The 24,113-nt window shown below is 36.1% G+C and overlaps 1 protein-coding gene across 1 annotated transcript in view; it reads left to right on the top strand.

Annotated features, from left to right (window-relative positions):
* The window catches only part of SPATA16 (spermatogenesis associated 16), a gene marked incomplete at its 3' end in the record, with an annotated part of 163,949 nt that overhangs the window by 111,071 nt on the left and 28,765 nt on the right, over positions 1-24,113 (top strand). The window contains 3 exon segments of the mRNA XM_081138639.1: positions 5,932-6,079; positions 22,278-22,424; positions 23,487-23,599. Of these exon segments, the coding sequence (XP_080994765.1) occupies positions 5,932-6,079; positions 22,278-22,424; positions 23,487-23,599 (408 nt within the window).

The raw sequence follows: 24,113 nt of genomic DNA, 5'->3' as shown, positions 1-24,113 counted from the left end.
AACACAGCATACAGTTACGGAAGCGGACACCACCTACTTTCAAACAACTAAACGAAGTATAGAGCTGGAGTGCACACCGACAGAACCGTCCCAAACCCTGCTGCATTTACCGCTGCACACAGAGCCTAAAACTCATTAGTATTACCCAGCTGTGCTTATGAAATAATTGCAGTAATGTAGCTATTTATTCCTGTGATACCTTTTGGTGATTCATTTTAAGTCATCAAGAATAAAAGCTCCGCGGCATCCTGAAGAGTCTGGAGGCTGCTGAAACCCACACTTGTAACTCTGGGTTTCTATCAGCTGGTGTCTCTCTGATGCTCAAGCAGAAAATTATTCAGGGTCTTTAGAACAAGAGCAGGACTTTAAATTCTATTTATAAATTACATGTGCTTTGCCGCTAACTAAACTAGACTAACCCAAGCACATTATTTAAGTTTCCCTATCAAGAAACCTTTCATTTAACTTTTGTAAACGTTTCTCTTTGAGACAGGCATGCTAATTGGTAGCATATCCTAAATCTAATGAGTGGCTGGTGGGCAAAACAAGTCTTCTTGTGACCAGTAGAGGTGGAGAATGGTTATTCTGTTTCGTGTTAGGATTAATTTGTGGAAAGGACCTTGACCTGGTTTAGGTTTGATGCAATGTGATTCATTCGTTTCTCTGTTAGTGTAAGAGTCAAATTGTTGCCTTTGAAGACAGGATTATCACAGTCATAGAAAAAGAAAAAGAGAAGTAATACTTATCTTATGCCACCATTAGTTTACAATCTAATTAGAAGGGTGAAAAGCCGCTCAGTGTAAGAGAAAGCATTGCTTTGGGGGACTTGGGTTCTTGTCTTGCTCCCATCTCTAATTCTGTGACATCAGGTATGTCAACAGAACTCACCACCCTCAGCTTCCTTGGTTATAAAGATGAGTGATTTTAAAATACCTTAGATCTCCTTTGTTCTGTGCTGAAAGAACATGGAAATAAAACTTTGCTACAAAATATAAATGATTAAAAATTAACAGGGTAAATTTTAGGCATTAAATGCTGAAGTTATTCAGCAAATGGAAGCATCGTATATAATTAAAACCTTAATCCTAACCCTAACCAGACTGGATAGTGGACACATACACACATACACTATATGGATATATATACATACATATATATGTTCCAAAATTATATAGCATTCATATACATTGCAAAACTAAAGTAAATTGGATACTTTAGAATTTAAAATAATATTTATTATTATGACTGCTTGTAAACAGGAGGGTGAAAGCCAGGAGGTAAAACCATAATTTTAAAAAGGCAAAGTAAAATATATTTGAGACCCTAATTCGAAATTCCAAAAAATAAAAAGCTGTTCATCCTTAGAAAAGTCACTTAAGCCCAGCTGGGCATGGCTCAGTGGTTGAGCATTGACCTAGGATCCAGGAGATCAAGGTTCGATTCCCGGTCAGGGTACATGCCCGGGTTGCGGGCTCGATCCCCAGTCAGGGGCCTGCAGGAGGCAGCCAATCGGTGATTCTCTCTCATCATTGATGTTTCACTCTCTCCCTCTCTCTCTCCCTCTCTCTGGAAATCAATAAAGATAGATTTTTTAAAAAGAAAAAGAAAAGTCACTTAAGCCTCTCCAAGTCACAATGATCCAATTGAGTGAACTGGGCTGGAAAATTCCCAAGGTTTCCACCAGATGTAACCCTGGAAGTAAAGCCATTTACTGCAATCATGGCTAACCCTGATTTTGGGAATATTAAAGGAATAATTTGAAAATATATCTATAATAATTTGATCACATTTTCTAATTAGAAGTGACAGGATTTCTACTTACTGAGCCACCATTACTGGATACATAGTTAGAAGGTTACTTTTCCAAATCCTCCAGCAAAAAGATAGGGGGAAAAAATTTATAATCCCATTATGTTGAAAATGTTTGAGGTTTATAGCTTCTGCCAGATTTTTCCTGGGCACCTGCTCTTAAAAATTTACCAGGAAGAACCAACCCTCTTGGGTTTAGAAGAGGGAGTTGAATTTTGTTTCTATTTTGCTAGTCATCTTTTCCCTCTACTTCGATTGCTTTTCCTTTACCCTTGATAGAGTATCTCTCTCCTCCTGTCTCCCCCATAGTGTCTTCTTATACAGTTATCCTGGGCAAGTTGATTTGAGAGGTAGCAAGTGTCCCTTTTTGCTTAGCTAAAGTACAAGGAGCAATTATTGTTACTGTTTGTAGAGGAAATGAGCTGCCAGCATACACTCTTGGTTTATGTTACTATAAGGTTAAAAACTTGATAAATGTGAGGATAACAAGAGAGAGTTATTCAGACCTCCAAGTGGTAAACACCTAATTTCAAAGTTTCTTTTTGTGTAGTAGCAGAGAAGGCACAATTAACAGTGATGTACACGTAACAACAGGACACGTGGACCGATTGTTCCCCCCATTCTCTGCACATGTGCAACATTTATGGACACCATAGAAACTCATACATTGGGAAAGAATGACTCAATTACTGAAAACTTTTGTCAAATTAAAAACCATCATTTAAGATCTGCCTTCATTTTTAGCACTGCTACTTTTTACAAGCTGCAATTTCTCATCTGTTCTCTTCCTCTGTTTTCAAATCAAGGGAAATCTTTGACTAATGATAAAAAGTGAGTTAAAATCTATATTTTGAATCTATAATTATTATAAAATATATTAGTTTTTTTAAATCCTTAAGTATAATTTTTAAATATTCACATAATAGACTCTTCATGAAAGACAAGGCCAACTCTAAATTGCTGTCACAAAATGAAAACCTGGTGTTTTGGTTTCTAACCCAAAATCCCCATGATTTAAATACAGCAAATTGTTTTCAAGGTTGTTTCATTAAGGAGTTATTCAATAATGTACCAGAACTGTATATATAAGATATAAATATATATATGTACATATATATACACACATATACATAGATAGATGATAGATAGATAGATAGATAGATAGATAGATAGATGATAGATAGATAGATAGATAGATAGATAGATAGATAGATGATAGATGATAGATAGATAGATAGATAGATAGATGATAGATAGATAGATAGATAGATAGATAGATAGATAGATAGATAGATAGATAGATATAGATAGATATAGAGATATCTCCATTCCTTGGCAAGAGCAATGTGAAACAGGTCCAAAGCCTCAGGATTTTCACCTCCAGAACAAAATATGTAATCCATTAAAACGTAGCAAGGATGTTGTCAGGATCTAGTAAAAGAGTAATCTGTATTCTCATTTCTACTCTGTTTTTCAATATTTCTTCTTGGAGCTATAATAATTGCCTTGGAGAAAGTATCTCCATGGGGAATTCAATTCTTATCCTTACTTACACAGTCTTCTCAATCATGTACTTCCTTACCCATCTTCAAGATAGAGGCAGAAGCCACGAAAGAACCCCATCTCTATTGGCTCTGAGTGGGAAGCGAGAGAGGCTGTGCTCCAGCACACACCCTCCTACATGGAGAGCCCTCTGAAAGCCTCCATGCAATGCCTTGAGCATCCTGCCAGCAGTGCAGTGCCTTAAACAAGCAGATCAAGCTGCCACACTTCTGCCACTTGCAAAAAAAGCTGGTGTAGGCTCTTCGGCACAAGTCTTACTGTCCCTGCTGTGAGATGGCTTAGCAAAGCTACCCTGCAGAAGTCACTTAATCTGCCAGCGGTTGGAAGAGAAATGAGATGGAGAGAGTGTTTTCTTCTCTCCTGGCCTCACTGCAATACTGTGAATGTCTTTCTGGAAGAAAACTAGGGAATTGAATCCCTTCACTAAATTTTTTTGACCCAGAATTTAAAGGAAAATACCCTTCACCAAGGTATTTAGAAAAGCTAATTGGGTGTTAGGAACCGTTACTGGCTGAATTGTGTCCCCCAAAATTCATATGCTTAAATCCTAGCCCTGTGCTGGGATTGTGATTGTATTTGTAAATGGGATAATTCAGTTAAAGTGAGATATTTGGATGGGTCTTAATCCAATATGACTGGTGTCCTAATAAGAAGAGAAGATTCAAGTACAGACACACACACAGGAAAAACCACGTGAAAACACCCGGAGAAGCTATACAGGCAATCTACATGCAAAAGAGAACAACCTGAGAAGTTGACCCTGCAAACACCTTGGTCTTGGACTTCCAGCCCCTGGAACTATAAGAATACATGTGATATTTTGTTATGGCAGCCCAAGCTAACTGATACTGACCAACAGTTTACAAAAGGCGGTAAGGTCAGATTGTGACCTTAGAACTGAGGTCTAGAACAGCTTCCCTGTCCAGCACGTCACTCCACATGCATCGAGGTACTACTTACTTACTTTTTGGTCTGGATAGGCCATCCCAGGATTAGTTCCAGCAGTGAACATATGCAAGCACCGATCTGGAGAAATTATTCTCCTACTCAAGCTAAAGAATCTTTACTTTTGCTGGAGCACCAGAACCTGGTGTCTAAACACCTTGCTTAAATTCTTAATCTGCACCCCTGAAGTCCAAACCTACCGCCTGTATTACCCTTGTTAGACTTTCAAAGTTGGCATCTAAACCCTGCTGCACACTCACAACTCCGTCCGTCCGAGTGTAAGCTCTGGATTTGATGTCACTATTGTATTCTTTGTTTCTTTCCAGTTCCTCCAACAGGGAAAGGATAGAGCTGTGGGCAATGTAAATTCTTTCATTCAGCCATTCAGACATTTGCCCCACAACAAATATAAAACTTAGATTTAAAAATTTACGTCATTTTTCTAGTTCGAGTCTCAGAGAAAGGAAGATCCTTTGCATCCAGAAAATTCTTGCAAAGCTGCTCTTTTACACGCAATATAGATGATTATAGAGGCCATTTGAAGTCACTGGCACATGGAGCAGGCAATGAACAAGTTAAATTAGGCGCTTCTCAGTTTAAAATCAACTCCTTATTGCTTTTAATATCAACCAGAAACTTGTTTACAAAATACTATGACACAATAATATAAATTGCTGTTTGTTAAATGTCTTTTTTCTTTGTCAGAAAGTTCAGATCTATTGTCTTTCCTTATTGGATTTTGGCACTATTACTTATCAGGGGGAAAAATTATTCCTATACAGGAATATAAATTTTTATAATGCCTTATGCTATTTTTAGAAAAATAAGATTACAACAGACATTTCTACTTTTAATTCAATGTCCAAGCCTCATTAGAAGGAAAAGTTGTAGGAAAGGAATAAATTCCTTTTAAAACTTCTCATAACTTTCTTTTTGGTCTGTTTCAAATAATAATGGATCTACTTAAAACAGAAAGTTCAGGGTGATGGCAGGCTTTATCAAGAATGGTATATGAGCAAAGAAAATTTAAAGAAATTATTAAATTCTTAAATAGCCAAATCCATCTCAAACAGTTCTTGTGATCTGGGTAGAAGGGAGGCTTTGTTGGACGGCCATTGAGAAGGCTTTTCTTGTTCCAGAGGGCTTTCCCAGGTATTGGAAGAAGAAAAAAATCTGGTTTGTCTAGTTTGTCATGTTATTTATAGAAAATACTTAGCTCTAGACACTTCAGTTAGTTTTTTGAAAGTACAAATTGCTCATCAATGTCTGTTTGTGAGTATAATAATTATGTTAGATTTAAGAATTTGATTCTTTAAATCAAGTAAAAAAGTGACACCTTAGAAAACAGAAATTTTATTTTTATCTTAAAGCAAGCTCAGTTCAGAGGTGTCTGTTTACAAACTTTCTTCGTTTAATTGGTTTCCTTAATATGAAATAGTATTTCCAGAACTAATTAGAATTTCATTCTAATGAATATTCAAGGCCAAAATATGTTATCTTTGCAGTACAGTATATAGATTTTTAAATCATCCATAAAGGTAATTATATTATTTTACATTCTTAAAAAGCCCTGTGTTGTTATTGATGCCAAATGGGTTGTTTGCTTCCCCTCAGGCCATGATTGAAGAAGCCATCACCAGAGCAGAAGCATTCTCAGTTATGTACACACCGTTTGCAACAAAAATCAGAGCTGATAAAGTGGAAAAAGTAAAAGAGGTCTTCACAAAAACTCACCCTGCATATGTGGAATATATCTACACAGGTAAAACTCAGTCTCTTCGCATTGTCAGCTGGTACTTTATTTCCATTAAAACAAACAGAGGCCCAGCTGGAGTGGCTCAGTTGGTTGAGCGTGGTCCCGGGCACCTAGAGGTCGTCAGTTCAATTCCCAGGCCCGGCATGTGCCTGGGTTGTGGTTCGATCCCCGGTGGGGCCTGTGCAGAGGGCAACTGATCGGAGCTTCTCTCTCACATCGATGTTTCTCTCCCTCTTCCCTCCTCTCTCTAAGCATGTCCAAAGGTGAGGATTTAAAAACGAATAGAGAACCATTTCAGGTTTGTTTATTGTTTCGGCTTTAGGGGTACAGTGGTTTTATCTGAGGAGTTGAAATGAGAAGTTATTTTAAGGGTTTAAGAAGGGCTAGCCCTGTGGGTCTAATGTAATATTCCTTGTGCCATTGTGTTTTCTACATTTTAAGACAAGGAATAAAACCTAGAAACTCTAAGGTTTTTAAAATAAAGGAATAACCTTGGGTAAAATACCACCTTTCCCCACATCCTTCATCAGCAAACTAGATGATTACAGTATCTTCTTGAAGGTGGATTTTCTCCCCAGTTCCTGCTATTTCTACTTTCCTTCCTCCATCCACCTCACACCTCAAACCTCCCTCTTGCCTTATGTTCTTGGATCACTGATATCAAAGGGACATGTGGAGAGCCAAGTGGACACAGGGGACACAACACTAGTATTATCTTGTTTTCCTCTTTTTGTCTTTGGAAGCCACTTGCTTTTATTTATTCATTAAGAAATACTTTTTGCTATCTACTATGTACCAAGTGCTGTTGTACTGAATTAAGGCAGGAGCTTTCTTGTACTAAATTAACAGCTCTTAACAACAAATGCCATGTTAAGCAAAATCTCTAAATGTGCAGGCCTAATATCACATCTTTCTATTAAGGGCCCATCATTCCTTCTTTCGGGGCTTTGAGGCCAAGTCACTGAATTATATGATAAATAATACATTCCATTAGTGATCACCTTTAATATGCCAGGCATTCTACATCCATTACCTCTTGATATTCCCATAACATGTGAAGTGAGTAAGATGTTTCTCATTTAGAAACAAGAAATCAACAATCAGAGAAAACAAACAGCTCTTCCAAAGATGCCTAGCAAATCAGTGGCAGCGGGCCTTGGATTTGACATTGGGCTACACTGTTTCCATCGGATAGGAGCAGAGATGTGATGGAAGCATTAAATTTAAATTCTATGGAGACCTTTTTTTTCCCTACTCAAGCTCTTCAGGAGAAACAAAGTAAATAAATCTAACCAATGATTAAATAATGAATCCCTAAGGAACAATTGAGAATCTGAGGGCAGAGAAAGGGAAGAGCAGAAAGTGCAGTAAATAAATTGATACTGATTTACTTCATCTGAACGTTTTGTAAGGAAGTAGAGAAAAATGGTTCAGAACCTACATTTTTTGCTAATTGTTATAAGTCATTTATTATGTTGTTATGGATATCTTAAGGGGGTTTGGGAGGAGCACTTATAGCATGCAAAAGTCATGTCTATCTGGTGTCATGGAAAATGAATTAAATTCAGCAATTTCCATTTTATTCTCAGCCCTGTTGGTAACGAAGAGAGATTCATTGAAGAGGCCACCAGCTTGCCAACCCTCTACTGGTAGAATAAGTTCAGTTATATTTAACCTACTTCACGGAGGAGCCATGAAGATTAGTTAATACTTAGGAAGCACTGTTGTCACTGATAGTTTAAAAACAATAATAACATTAATGAGCCAGATTCATGTCTCATATAACTCTATCAAACCTGTTATCAAGATGAATTATGATCTGCTGGCAAGATGACTCATGCTAAAGGATCTTATGCTTTGGAAGAGAAGATAATTATAAGTTATTAACGATTGTTTCTATTACTTTATAATGACTAATTGCTGGAGTATGACAGTGTTATATGAGAACCTAGAGAGGAAAGACAGCATCTGGAGGAAGAAGGGGAGATAGAAAAGGCAGCCTAGACTTTTAAATTTCTTCGGGACTGTTGAGGGTCTTCGCTCTGTAGAACCTGTACTTTGAGCTAACAAGGCTATTGCACTGATGACATTACTCGTCTCCGTTGCGAATGATTAACGAGTCCTCACTCCCCAAAGTCATTGCTGGAGTGATGGTGAAACCACTGTTGCTAACTGTGTGTATACAGTCCCAGTAGCATGGCCTCTTTCCCCCCAGGTAGCTCCAAGGTGAGTGAAGGCACAAAGCATAAGAAGAGGGAGGGTGAAATACTATCTTTAGCATCTAGGTATCTTTCACAGGAAGTGCAGAGTGGAAGTTGCCACAGGCATTCAGTAGCCAAGGGCAATAGTTAGAAAGTGAGTCACACAAGAGAGACAGGGCCTAGAAGAGTAGCTACCTTCTTTTGTGAGCACCACCCAAAACCAGGATTCTCCTTCTCTTCACCTTACAGATAGAATTTAAGAAGCTCCTATCCTGCCAAAAATGTATTCAGTTATATATTTCAACAAATCATCATGTAGCAGGTGTGACTGGACAATCGTAGAGCAGATGTTTAAAACAGAAGATTTTTTTTTTCTTTTACCTACACATATTCACCTTTGGTCTTCCCAGAGCCAAAAATATATTCTATCTCATCCCAGGGGGTCTCAGTCCCCATCCAATCATTTAATCTCTATTTAGTCATCTAATCAAATTCACTAGCTTTCTTCCCCTTTTTTCCACAAGATTTTCTTCTTCCCCTGGTCTCGTTCCCACTTTCACAGAACTCCTATGTGCCCAGTGTCCAAAGGAGTCAGTGGGAATGTGAGGAAAGGGTCCTCTTCAGGAGTCTAGTGCAGGCGGATACAGCTGCCGATTGCATGGCCAGTGCAACCTGAGATCAGCTCTGTTGGCTTGAGCAGAGCCAATGATGGGCTCATTTATGTGACATATCAGATGACTCAAGAGCACCTATATGTTTCCCATGCTGCCCCATGGTGTAGCTTCTTAATATATACACCAGCCACCCCTACCACACAAGTTGGCCCAACTCAGAGCCACTCTCTGAGATTCCCTCTCTTTGCCAGAATGCTGGCTTGTGAATCCAGTCACCTCTGAGTCTTACTCTAGAAACCCTCTCTGCTCCATTAGAGACTGGAGGTAGTTTTAGCCCTCTACCCAACTTGCTATGTAATTCTGCCATTTATCTTCTCTCTTTCTTCACACACCAGAATCCCAAAACCTTCAGGACAAGAAGAGGATCTACAATGAACATGGGTAGTTTGTACATTTACTCATATATTCACCAAACATTTATTGAGCACATATATTCCAGATACTATTCTAGGTACTGCTAGAATATACCTGCTCCCAAGAAAGGATATGACTTCATTAATTTATACTTCAGGGTAAATACTTGATGATATCTTTCTAAAGAATATTTACAATTAAAACCTAAGTTCTAATTGTGCGGTGGAAGGCTGACTCTAATTGATGGAGGAGAAAACAGATAAGGGAGAAGTTTGGAATAGAAGTCCTTGCCACCAAAGGTGGCAGAGACTTGCTAGGTGTTTACCAAACTATTTTTCCCCTCATGCATGCAACTAGAATATATTTCAGCCCCCCTTACAGTTATGTGAGGCTTGTGACTGAATAATGGCCAATGGGATGTGGACAGAAATAATGCATGCCACCTCCAGGCCTGGCCCATAGCACCATACCATACAGAACTGTCTTTCCCTAGCCACTGACTAAGTGTATAGGACCATGAAACTAAAGAAGCCACAAGACAAAAGAAGCCTGGATCCCTGAGTGACCATGTGGAAGGTAAACCACTGAATACCCACATGAGCAGACAATGAAATTCTTTTGCTGTAGATCACTGAGATTTGCAGGTTGTTTGTAAAATCAGTTAGCTTTATTCTAACCAATTCACTGCCTTACATCATAACAAGTAAGCAGCCTACTACGCCAACCACAATGTACACAATGAATTCATGCAAACTCAGTGACTGAATAAACAAACTCTCCTCCACGTGCAGTCAACTCCATCCTCAGAAACATTCAGAGTCTGTGCACATTCTGTTCTACCTCGCGCTCACTCTTCCTCCCGCAGGCAACTACAGGTGGATGCTCCCTTACACATGTATCCGTTCCCACCCAGAAAGATAACATTTCAGGAGAGATACCAATGCCCATGAAAGAAAGAATACAACTACATAGTTTTCATTGCAGCAAGAGAAACTGAAGCCATAGTAAGAATTTCTAAATTACAGAGCTCGTCTAAATAAACAGTCAACAATGAAGGTCATAATATCTGTACCTCAAAGGTCTTGGATGAGGAATCTACCTATCAAAGTTTTCCTGGATAAGTAGTTATTATCATTAAAACTTGGAGACTAGCACATTTAATTCACCCAGCAGGGACTGGCAGACAAACCTCCAACTCAGAAACTCTGCCCAACTCCAGGTCACCTTCATCAAGCCTAGAGAGTGTTGAATTCATTATCCCTTGATCACGTGATAGTGCCGTGAGCCCAGCAATAGCTGGCAGAGGTGATGGTGATGAGCGGGAAGAGAGCTCACGATAGAGCTCCCCCAGGCAGTGCGCTCTCTCTAGCCAGCCCCCAATTCACAGTCACCCTTGTCAGGAATTTCCACATGAAAAACAGATTCAAAGGGAAAAACTATAAAAGTAAATTCATTTTTAAATGCACATAGCTCTAAATATTTTTAATTTTTTATTGACTAGATAAAATGAATTAGTTATTATGAGAAAGAAAAAAAAAACACCACTTCAGATAGGTACTAGGACTCTATTGCCCTTATAACCTCTGTGAGATTGATGAGGGAAGATTAAAATTCAAATCTGCCTCGTGGGACAACCAGGCCGATGCATCTTCAGGAACTTTTCTGTGCATCCTTTGCTATTTTGGGAATATAGTGAGATGCATCGAAATCTTAAATCCATGTCATATAGAACTGTATTGTTTCATGGAGAAAAAAAATTACTGAATTTTTAGCAGTGCAGCTATCCATTTTTCTTATTTAAAGAAAAATCCAGCTTGATTCATGCAGAGTAGTCAGAGTATATAAAACAAATAATAATTCACCAGCCCCAGAATTATTATGTTTTCACTTATAAAGATTTTTCTTGAGATTTTTATTCATACATTCCAATGAAATAATGCAATTCTGTATAATTCTTATTCTTGCATGGTTGTATTTTAATAATAATAAAGTAATGCAATAAGCATATCCTGCCTTCTCTTGATGAAAATATCAAGATTTATTTGTTAAATAAATAAATATTCAGTAATAGATTTGTGGTTAGTAATGTTTAATAGAAAAGTTTTCTGGATAAGATATCAATTACTTTAACACTTAGGTGGATAGAGTCATATTTTGTCTTTCCAATGTAATTTAACTCCCAAGAGTAAATATGCATGTTCAGAGAAATAATACATTGTTTTAAAATAGACCTTTAAAAATTGCTTTTCACTAAAATGTATAACTTTGTTCCTGTACAGTCATCATTTACCACTAAGGATAATACATTTTTATGCTCTCTAAAACATGAAGTTAAAATTTCTCATTTTATTCTTTCTTCTTTAAAATATTATAATTTTATCATGATCAGGAGTTTTTAAGTTCAGACTATTTTCCTCTTTGCAAGTTGCTCTCTCAAATAGAAGTGGTTATAGAATTAAAGAAACCATATCCCCAATATTATTATGAAAGTGTCACAGACAGAATGGTTGTAAAGATGATAAATCATCTCATATTTGCACCACAGGATTCCTGTTAGAAACAGAGGGTCAGTCCCAAAGTAACAAGATCCCTCAAATACAGAGCTAAAGGCGCTGTTCTTAAAATATTAAAATGTTGGTCTTGGTAGCTTTGCCAGTTTCTCAGGTTTTTATCCATCACCAGTTACTCCAGTCTGTATATTTAAAAAAACAACAGCAACAAATAATACTTGATAACCATTTCCAAACGGACAGAACTAACTAAGGGGGTATTAAGGTAAATATGTTAAGACTTTATTTTTCCTGAAACACTCACTTATGCTGTCTAATCTAGCTACTCTGTAATATTATCACCATTTATTAGGCACTGCCATCTAATAAATCATGCAGCCGAGCATTAAAACCCCTAAAGAATGAACTCCTAATCACATAAAACAATGTCTCTGCTTCCTCAATTTTAAATTTTACATGTGGATCTTTCATAGAATTAGAAATTTCTATTTTTTAGTGTTACCATTTTTTAATTTAGCTTTGCATATTCAGCATTTGAGTCCCATTTCACAGCTAACTTAAACCTTAGTAGTGTTTCTTGATGACCTTGTGGCCCAGTTTTTCAAGATTGTTTTGGCTCTTCAGGTTCATTAAGATTCCATATGAACTTTAGGATGGACTTTTCTATTTCTGCAAACAAACTCTGTTGGGATTTTGATAGGGATTGAATTGAATTTCTAGATTGCTTTAGGCATTATTGACATCTGAATGTTAAGTCTTCCAATCCATAAATACAAGATGTCTTTCCATCTATTTTTCTTTAATTTCTTACAGCAATGTTTTATAAATTTCAGTGTACATGTCTAACCTGCTGAGTTAAGTTTATTTCTAATTATTTTATTATTTTTGATGCTATTATAGGTGAAACAGTTTTCCTAATTTCCAGTGTTTATCACTGATATACATACCTTTGTGCTTTTACTATATACTATAGGGATATACATGTACAGGTTGGGACAAAAGTAGGTTTACAGTTGTGAGTACATGAAACACAGAGTTTATTCTTATATTATTATTTATTAACTATTGTATTACTTTCCCTACGTATAACTGTAAACCTACTTTTGCCCCACCCTGTATGTATCCTTAAAAGGTGTATAGAATTATCCTCCATATTTTTAAAATTTATATAAATACTATTTTTACTATTTGCATATGTCTGCAAGTTTCTTTTATTCAATATTATAAGATTCATCCATGTTTATACAATATACTCCACTTCATTTATCTTCAGTGTTTGTGTGATTTACCTAAATTTATAAATGAAATCTAATGTTACTAGTCATTTAAGTTGTTTCCAATATTTTGTTATCACAAACAAAAGTGGTATGAACATTTTTGTATGGTCTTCTTGTGCATGTACATGTTCAAGAAATTCTCTGAAGCATATACTAAGGAGCAGAATTAATTTCTGAGTCATAAAGCATAAGCATCTTCAACTTGTTATACATTGCCAAATTGCTTATTAAAGTGGTTTTTTGTCTCACCATCCAAATACAAGTGTACAAGATTGCCTATTGATATATATCATCATCAATCTAGTGCTGTCAGAGTTTTTAAAAACTTTGCCAACTCGTGAATGGGAAATGGTATCACACATTTTTTAAAAATACATATTTCCCTGACTATTAATCAAGTTGAATATCTTGTTGTGTCATTCGTTGACCCATGGTTACATTCCCTTAAATGACATACAAATTTTTCAAATCTATAAAAATGGCATTTTTACTATTTATATATTCCTGTAAGTTACATGTTCATATCCTTTGCTCATTTGGTTTTCTGAATAGTTTTATTATTGATTTATTGGAGAATTTTATATCTTATTCCAATAAGAGGCATGTCTTTTATATGTTGTCTTTTGATGAATTGAAGTTTAAATTTTAATGTCATTTTATAAAATTTTAATGACTTATGACTTTGTCTTGTTTAAGAATACAGCCCTACTAGAGCACATAAAGATATCCATTCATTCTTTTTCTTGTGCGGCTGTTCTGGCTGGGATCACAACACAGTGTTGAATAGAGGAAGGGATAGTGAGCACCGCATGTTGCTCCAGATTCTAAAGCAAAATATTTTAACGTTTTGCCATTTAATATAATATTTACTGTAGGTTTTTAAAAATGTTTGTTAGCAAGTTAAGGAAGTCTCTATCTGTTTTCTTGGATGTTTTAGCATTGTTGATCCTCTCTATTATATATTTGCTTTTTACTTATTCCATTACTTTCTGCTCTCATATCTTTTTTTTTTCTTTCTTTCACATTTTAGGTACTCATTTTTTTATCATCTAGTTTCCTTCATTGGATTCTAAGCTCATAAATTTTCAACTACTCCCCATTTTTTAGTAAAGACTAAAAATTTTTCAAGAATGATTTTGATTGCATCCCACAAATTTGGAAAAACAACATTTTACTATATTTCATCTTAAAACGTTTTCTAGCGCCAAAATGAAATCTTCTTTGAGCCTTGGGCTTACTTAGATGTGTCATTCTTAATGTCTAAGTGTTAGGAAATGTTTAGTCACCTTTGTTACTGGTTTTTAACCTCATTTTATCATATTTAAAAACATAATCTAAATTATAATAACTCCTGAAATTTTTGAGGCCTGGTTTATGGCCTAGTATATGGTTAACTCTCATGAACACTACACTGATGCTTGAGAAAAATGTATTTTTCTCATTTTCAGATGCAGGTTTTTTATGTGTCCATTAGCTCAAGCTTGAAAATTACCCATATCTTCTGGATATGCTACTAATTTTTTATCTGCTTGATTAATTAGTATATAGAAAAATGTTGAAATAATAAGGGTGGTGAATTTGCCAGTTTATTCTGATAATTTTGCCAATTTTTACTCTCTAAGTTTTGGCTTAAAGCCCATACACTTTTAATATTGTTAAACTTTCCTTATGAATTGTTTATTATCATTATGTAATTATGTTATTTGGCCTTAATACTGCCTTGTGTGTTAAAATGTATTTGCCTTATATTAATATAAAAACACCAGTTTTATCCTGGTAAATATTTTTCTGGTATTTATTTTCACATTCTTTTACTTGCAACATTTTGTGTGCCTTTTTGATAGTCTCTTAAAAAGTTTATAACTGACTTTTATTTAGTTAGTTAGTCTCTGTCTTTTAACAATTCCTGACTTGCTTGAGTGTTTCACCCAATATATAAGTTCCTGAAACACAGGAATTTTTGTCTGTTTTGTTCACTGATGTATCCCATTGGCTTAAATAGCACCTGGCACATAATAAGTGCTAAATAAATCTTTGTTGATTTACTTTATTTCTACCATGGGCTTTTTATTCCATGAGCTTGCCCTGCCTTCTAACTTTTCTTCTTTTATTTTCTTCAAGGGTTTTTTCCTATATTTTTTCTGTTTTAGATTTGCAAATTATAAATTATGTATCTGTTTTTTAAGGATTAGGTTTGAGATTTTAATATGTATAGATATCTTAACAGAATTGAAAATTTTAATAATTTTCTTTACTCAACAATACAGGTCTTAGAATATTGTAACTAAAATTAACCCCCCTAACATATAAATCCCATATTTTTATTTCAATTTAATTGTTTTCCCTTATGCCCCAAATTAGTTATTACAGTGATCATTGTTTTCACATAGTCAACATTTATCAGTAGTTATCTTCTATACATATCTACTAATTTTTTCTTACATTTCAGTCATTCTGAGTTTTATTTTATTCTTTGTAGGGTATATCCTTAGAAGTTCCCATAGTAAGGGAGGGTCTGTTGGTATTAAACTCTATTTCTAATTGTCAAAATATCTCTAATTCACCCTGGTTCTTGAATAACAGTTCAGCTGGATATAAAATTCTAAATTGAAAAATTAGCACTTTGAAAATATTATTTTACTGCTTTCTGACTTATATCTTTGCTGTTGAGAAGTCAAATATCATTTCTTTGTGGATAATCTTTTCTTTCTAGTGCTTTTAAAATTATATTTTTGTTTAATATTCTACAGTTTAATTGAGATGTGTTTAGGTATAATTTTTATGCTTAGAATTCATTGTGCTTTATAATCTAAAGAATCATGTCGCTCATAAATTCTGAATAATTGCCATTCATTTTTTAATACTTCAGTCCCTTAACTCTTATTATTCATTCATTTAAGGGTTTAAACTGGACATTTGTTACTTCTACTCCTTCTATTCTCCATATCACTGAAGCTATTTATTACCTTTTCTATCTCTTTTTCTCTCTATGCTGTCCATTTTACTCCTCCCATTTTTTATAACCATCTAAAATTTTTCACCCTTCTGACCTGAGTCCCTTGACCAATCCCCCTTGTCCCCTTCCCTCCAGCCTCACTCCTATCAAGGTTTTCTTTATTCACCCCATTTCTTACTAACCATTAAAAACTTTCTGCCTATCTGGGATGAGTCCCTTGACTCTCCTCTTGTCTCTCCTCATTCTCTTGTTGATTGTTCTAATGTTGTTATTTCACTGTTTGTGAGTCTAGTAAACATTGAAGGGAACAGCAGTATCTTCATTGTTTGTATTATCTCAAATCTACTTTGGTGGGGATGGAATTAAGGAACTTCCCCAGAATAAATACAATACAACGGATTAAACATAAAACTTTGAAATCAGTAAGAGTTTAAAGTGAACTAGAAATGAACTATGCATAAGAGTCCTGTGGGAATTATTTGTTTTTCAAAGTTTATATATGGGTTATAAGACAAAATATATAAAGGCTGGTTTGGAGAAGTAGAACAGCAGCCCGAAGTGAAAATTAGGAATCTTAGGAATGAAAACCAATTTTTTCCACTTGCATGTATAACTCTGAAATTATAATGGAAGTAAAAGGGAAAATTTAATTTATTGTGCAAAGATTCATTATACATACACTCTTCTCACACATTAAATGCAAAAATTTAAATATGCTATCAATGATTTTAAAAGTAGGAGCTGTTGTATTATTTATGGGGGGGGGGCAATAATGATAACTAAGTTGCAAAGTTGCTGCCTTTTGCTATTTTCTTGCTGATGTGAATTTGTGGCTAACTTCCAAGACAGAAGTATTGGCATAAAAAGGAGTGCAAGATAAAACTTAGAAAATGACTGGGAAAGAAGTCATGATAAAGTGTCGGCATTACGGAGGCACTGTAGAAGCTAAACTCTGAAACTGATCAGTAAAAAGAAGTCATATAAAACTGACATCGTCCCATCTTACACTGAGCAATTGGGACCTTTAAAAATGAGATTTTGCTCTAACTCAAAATGTCAGTACATTTTGTTATGGACAAAGGGCAGAGAAGTGACATAGACACCAGAAAATGAAAAGGAAGTGAAACTTAGAGAAAGATGATGATAGAACACTAACAAATTTGCGTATTTCTGAAAAGAGTTTTAAAATCTCTATGCTTTTTCTTTTTTAAAAATTGCTTTTCAAAGTTCATTTACAATCTGCTGGATGTTTTTATGATGAGGCGTCCAACAGAAAATACCGATGACGATGGCATCTATGTTTTGTACTTTACTTCTAGAGAGCTCAAATTTCATTTTACGAATATTTAGCTTCATAACAAATAAAGCTATCTTTCAACTATAAAAATGAGTGTGCTGATCTTCAATCAATATCTCGTGTTTTTGCAGATGCTTTTCTGGTGCTAATGACCAGACTATCTCTATTAATCCAGTTTTCTTTTGTGGCTAAGAGTCCATATTTCCTAGGATCAAGCTGCAACTAGGGTACAACCTGAATCTGAAACTAATTTTTCCATTCAGGCAAAGCTGCTCTGTTTATTGAACATCTACCCTACTGAGTTATTTGTTACAGACTATTTTACCTCACTCACCCTTCATAAGTTGAACAGAAACCACTTAAGGTTTCAATGAAATGAAGAACAAAGACTGTGAGATATTTGTTTCTAACTTTAGTGACGGAGAAATAAATCATATCTCAGAAGCTCTGAACATTTCATTCGTTTGATTTTTTGAAGTTTATTTTTATTTGGATTATTAAAAATTCAGTTTTCAAAAAAGTTTGTTTTTAGATTCAATTCAAGTATTGATTAAGCACCAAGTTGTAGGAGCATGAGCATACCTGAAGGTGTGATATTCAAGAGGATTAAAACTTGTTGGGTAGATAAGACATAGCCCCATGAAACGTTAAGAGAATCACTCTAAAGTATAGATGGAATGGATGTTCTTTAGGAGTTTAAAGGGCGTAATGAAATATTCAGGAGACCCTTTGTCGACAAGGTGGGATTTAAATTACATACATCTGGAAGGATAGTAATCAACTGAATAGAGAAAAAATGGGGAGAAAATGTAGGTGTTTCTGGGTGGAAAAGCACAAAGAAAAGTTCCGAAGCAGGGTGAGCACAGGCTGGCACAACTTAGTGAAACCAGCACAGCAGATGATAAGATTTATACTGGAGAAAACACAGGAGTTAGGTATAGATTGTGAGATGCACACAGTTGAGAGTCTTGAATACCAGGAAAGAAGTCACTGGGGCCCCGAGGATGAATGTGACCATGACAACAGCAGTGATCCAGAACTACTCCTAGGTGGTGGTGTGGAGATATACCGGCATGAAATGATACAGCTGGCAGTGAGGCCGCTTGGAAACCTTTTCTGTTAATCCAGATGCTACGTGAGCATAAATTTGACCAGGGTGGGCAATGATAATGCAAAGAAAGAGATTATTGTCATATTTAATTAGTTTTTGAGTCTAATTAGGAAACAGATAAAAGAAAACTAAACGGTGGCTTCAAAATTTTAAGCCAGAATAATCAGGATAGCCCGGCTGGGTGTGGCTCAGCGGTTGAGCGTCGACCTAGGATCCACGCGATCGGGGTTCGATTCCCGGTCAGGGCACACGCCCGGTTGCAGGCTTGATCAGTGACTCTCTCATCATTGATGTTTCTATCTCTCTCTCTCCCTCTCCTTTCCTCTCTCTGAAATCAATAAAGATATATTTTAAAAATAATAATAATAATAATCAGGATAAACAATGGCTATCCTTATGACATAATGGTGAAAAGCAGGGAAGAAGGGAGCTGTGGAGATTTTAAAAATCACTTTTAAGAAATACGTTTGCTGTGTTTGAGTGCTATTTTGCAAAAAGAAATGTCCCAGTTGGCATTCGGAGATGCCGTGTTGGAATTGGGTAATAATTTTCAGTTGAGACTATATAGCTTTGGTCCCTACTCCTTAGGTTGGAAGTAAGAGCTAAAGCCACAGAACAGAATAATTGCCACAGAGTGTATGTTTGACGAACATGTTAGTGAGCCGGAGACAGCTTGGAAGAGCACAAAAGGCAAGAGGAGAGGGGGAAACAGGAACCAGTGTGTATGTGTGTGTAGGACAGAGGGTAGACAGAGACAGAGAAATGGAGACAGAGAGACAGAGAGATGGAGAACAGAGACAGGAGGCAGAAAGACAGGCAGAGAGAAAGAATGAGAACAGACTATCACTGAACTTTAAGGAGGCGACTTGGAGGAGGAGCACAGTAGTACAGCAGGTCAAAGAGCATGTGTGACTTGGGGACCTTCTGTGGTGCAAGAAAAGATTTTAATGAAGGGCAAGCTTTATCTCCTTTTGCAGGAGTTAGACATCTTTCATTTGGACAAAATATTGTGTTTCTCTAAAAAATTTAATCTGCATAATCTATCTTTGATATTCTTTTTTAAAGCATCTGCTTGCTTCCCTTATGGTAAAAATGTGGAGCTGCATCATACCTGCAAACGAACCCTTTTAATAATAAATTCGGTCATAGCCATCTAAATTCCATCTCCAATTGTGATGAATTGTAAAGGAATGCATTAAAGGATTTATTTGTCCAAAGTTTCCTTCTTACATGACAGGAGCAAAGAAGACATTTTTGATCAATTCAACTTTTCCTACCAAAAGACAATGTAATCTGGTTAACTTTCATATCCGTCAGAGGCACAGGGCTTTTCGGACGTAGGCAGAGGTTTATGAGCATAAAATTGAGAACAATTAGCACTTAATGTTACATGAGATTCAACATCTGGTAAGAGTTTCGTCATTTTGGGTCATAGACCACCTGCTAGGCTAAATGTTCACACAACTGCAATTTACTCTGCATATAAATGGAATAAGAATGATACTTTAAAAAATATTTTTTTTCTAAATTTAACAGAATGTATGTAAGGACCTCTCACATTTTAAAACTTCAACTAGAAGTTAATAATGAATTATACACTCATAAGATGAAACATGAGGGTCAAAATAAACAGAAAATACTTCTATTTTTGCAAGCATATTTTATAATAAATTAGATATAATGCTAACATTTGTTTTACTAGTTTATTTAATCATTGCCACTAGTGTTATCGGTCCCCTCTTTATCCACCAAATATTTACAAGCAAGATGTCAACCTCTCAAAGGCTATACATCACTTGTACAATAGAGTCCTCAAACATCTGGATGTTTCTGGCAATAGAGCTGCACCAGAAAATGCCAAACCTCAAGATGCTTCCTGCAACCCACTACAAACACCAGTGCATGTACAATATACCCTTATTTATTCTGAATTTCAGGACTCTGGGACTTCCAAGATCACTTCAGTGTAGGCCTAGAAGCTTTAGAGATGCCCTGTCTGAACTGAACCCTTCCTGGTACTGACAGGAGACTTCAGGGTATCTGAGATCCAGAGACTTCTATGTCAACAAACTAGATATACTCAGGGGAGGGGGGGGGAGTCAGAACAGCCATGAAGCCTATCCACACCCACTCAGGGACCCTCTGGGTAACATCCAGAGTTACCCAGGAAGCCAAGGACCTCCCCATAGGACAACCCCAGATGTCATCAATAGCATGGCCAGGAGGTCCTGGGCCTTCTACGTTAGGGAGAAAACCAGATGAAAGAGTAAACCATAACCAGGGAACAGCTCTAATTTTATTGACTTTAAATATTGGGTTCCTCAGTAAATTTTAGTTTGAACAAAGGGTTCTACAGCTAAAGAAGGGTGGGCAGGCTAGGTAAATAAAAACACTCATGGTTTACTGTTTTTTGTGTGTGTGTTTTTTAAGAAATATTACAGATAAATAGTGAAAGCTCTATTTGAAGCATTACCATCTGAGCTCGGAATCGACATTAAAAAATTATTTTTAACTAAATTATAATTCAAGGATATTTGGAATTTCATATTTCCCCTTCTCTGGCCATGTTAAGTGGGGAGGGCTCATTAACCTCTCTGTTCATCACCCTTCACTTGAAAAGTCTTTTACAATAAACCAAAGCCTTATTACTCAGAATGGAAATGAATTAAGTGAATCTGTGTTCCAAGACTCTATGGCTGACTCTTTTGTCCCTGTCGCAAAAGTAATCCAGAGCCAAGCAAGCTGGAAGGAGAGTGCAGTGGTTAGGCCTGAGGTCTCTGGAGTCAGACTGCCCCAGTGCAAATCCTGCTTTGTCCCCTTACAGGCTGGCAAGTCACTTCCTATTTGTGTACCTCAAATTCCTGTCTGTAAAATGGGGACAATTACCCCACTTTTCAAGAGGATTTTTTTTTTCATTTATTTATTTAATCTTCACCCAAGGATATTTCCTCCATTGCTTTTCAGAGAGAGTGGATGGGGGGGAGAGAGAGAGAGTGAGAAAGAGAGAGAGAGAGCAAGAAACATCGATGTAAGAGAGAAACATCGATTGGTTGCCTCCCCCACGTGCCCCAACCGCGGTCAGGGATACAGCCCGCAACTGAGATACATGCCCCCGGCGGGAATCAAATCCGTCATCCCTCAGTCCGTGGGCCGACGCTCGAACCACTGAGCCAAACTAGCCAGGGCCAGTTTTCAAAAGGATTTGAATGGACAATGCACACAAAATCCTTAGAACAAGGGAAGGTAGAATAAGTACTCAGTAAATATTAGCTTTTACGGTCATTAAGAACTGAGTTTGTTTTAGAACCATTTTCATGACACTTGAATTATTTCCAAGTCTCATTACAAAAGTCAGTTCATTTATCATCTTTGAATTTCCTTCTATAACTAGGCAAGATGGTAACTAAATTAATTAGCCTTATATTTTAATTCTCACTTGCTAATTTCTCTCTTTCCTTTTATAAAACATTATTTCCTTACATCTCAAACTATGAACAGAAATATCAGATTCTCTTGAAAAGGGTCACAGAGGAAAATATTAAGGCTGCACGCTGGTCCCAGATTTTCTATTATTTGACTGTGGGGAAAGAGGACCATTCCTATGCTTTGTATATGTTTATATTTTCATAAAAAATATAAATAATGAAATACAATTTTGATATATCAGCTATTTGATCTTTTGATGGATACTTTTACTTTGTGTCCTTGATGTTTGAACTTATTTTTTCCAAATACAACTCCTGAAATCTAAAAAAAAAAAAATACCCTGAAAACAATAATAATATGATAAGGAAGTCTTTAATTCTGTTCCTGTTGTATTTCAGATCTTCAAGGACTCCACGTGTTGCCTCAGACAGTTGACTGGTCATCTTTTCCTCCCCAACAATACCTCTTGACTCTTGGGTTCAAAAACAAAGAAGATGGGAAATTTTTGGAAAAAGTATCAAGTAGGAAGCTGCCCACATTTACAGGTGAATCACCTGGACTTATGTTTCAATAGTATTATAAGGCAGGAGTTGTACATTATTCAAGCCTTATTCATCATAAGGCCTAGCATACAGTAGGGCCTGGGCACCCCCAAAATGTTTGTTGGGTTATAATTAACTCCTTCCAATCTTCTCTGTGGGTTAGTTAACAATACCTGGAATTCTGGTTCCAGGAAAACCTCCCACAAGATCAAACGCAATCCTAGAGTACCTACCTTCCTCACTCATCCATCTCACCCAACCATGCTATCACCAATGTCCATTCTTAGGGCATTCAAAGAATACAAGTTTTATCATCATCAATTAGCAAACGTGAATGACAATTATGCAACAGAACTATTTTATGAAAAAATACTGGCAGCAACAACTTTAAATCACTTTAATTACCTGCTATTGTATTAAAATCTGTTTCACTCTTTTCTTATGTAATTAACCAAGAGCTTAGATCTCCTGAAGTGTATTATAACTAAATGGTGCTCAGTAATTCTAGTTGAAACTTTCAAAAAAATCAAGAAATATCCACAGGGAGTTGAAGTGTCAAACTTGGATGAATTCATGACCAAGTTGAATTTATTCCTTCAGCTCTTCCCACATAATTAAGGATTTGTGTTTTGTCTGGCACTGTATCCTCTGAGGCTTATCTCAGCTTCGAGCTACATTCAAAGTCAATGGGATCTGAACACTTGAATAATACCTGGGAGGAACAAGACAAGAATCAGACACATTTATGACAACATTTTTTTTCACAACTCAGGAAAAACATACTCAGCAGAGAGAGGTGAATTGTTATAGGCTGTCTGTTAGATCTCTCAATCAGGACCACAACAAAATGAATAAATGATAGTTTCTAAAGGGCAACGTCTCCTCTGCCTCTCTCCTCACAGATCTTTCATTGCTATGCATGTAGTCTAGGGATGGGACTGGTTTCTATACTAAAGATTTCATATCTATTAACATTGAGATATCTGTTTATAGCTTGCAAAAGAAAGCATTTTGAAATGGAAGTCCGGAAAAAATAGTATAAAAGCTTATTGTTACAATTTTTAGAACATAAAACTCCCTTCGGTCTGCTTACCAGAGAAGACACAGTGAGACAGATGGAGACAATGGGGAAGCGAATCTTGCCAATATTGGATTTTATTAGAAGCACCCAATTGAATGTAGGTATATGAGTTTTTATATTTGTCCAATGTACAATGTTAAACAATTCTAGAATTATGGAAAGCTTATGGTGCAACTATTGCAAGTATTGAAGGATTTTAGAAACTTTCACAGTAAATCTCATTTACAAAACCAACCAAAGTTTAGCTAATGATTTTATTCCTTTTATATTTACAAATATTTTACAATGCTATATTTTGTAATTTCAAGCATTTATTAGGCAGTGCCTCTTTAAAGAGCATTTTCTTGTACTTTCCTGTTATCTACTTCAATGTTGCAGTGAATTTCTCATTTCAACTCAATAAAAAAATTTTAGCAAACACAATATTTTCCTATTTCATATATTGGGCTATTACATATAACCTTTTTGTTACCTACACAAGAATTCAGCTAGCGCCACCACACCACACTAAAAACTCAGTGCTACTCAATATTGCCAACTGTTCTTTGTATACCCTTAATGTAAATTATCTAATCCCTTTCTCCAATCCAAGAAAAAGATACCCTTTCTAC

This window comes from Miniopterus schreibersii (genome assembly GCF_964146895.1).
Source record: "Miniopterus schreibersii genome assembly, chromosome: 5".
Lineage (NCBI taxonomy): Eukaryota > Metazoa > Chordata > Mammalia > Chiroptera > Miniopteridae > Miniopterus > Miniopterus schreibersii.
Note: the sequence above shows the minus strand (reverse complement) of the source record. Positions and strands in the feature narration are given on the sequence as shown.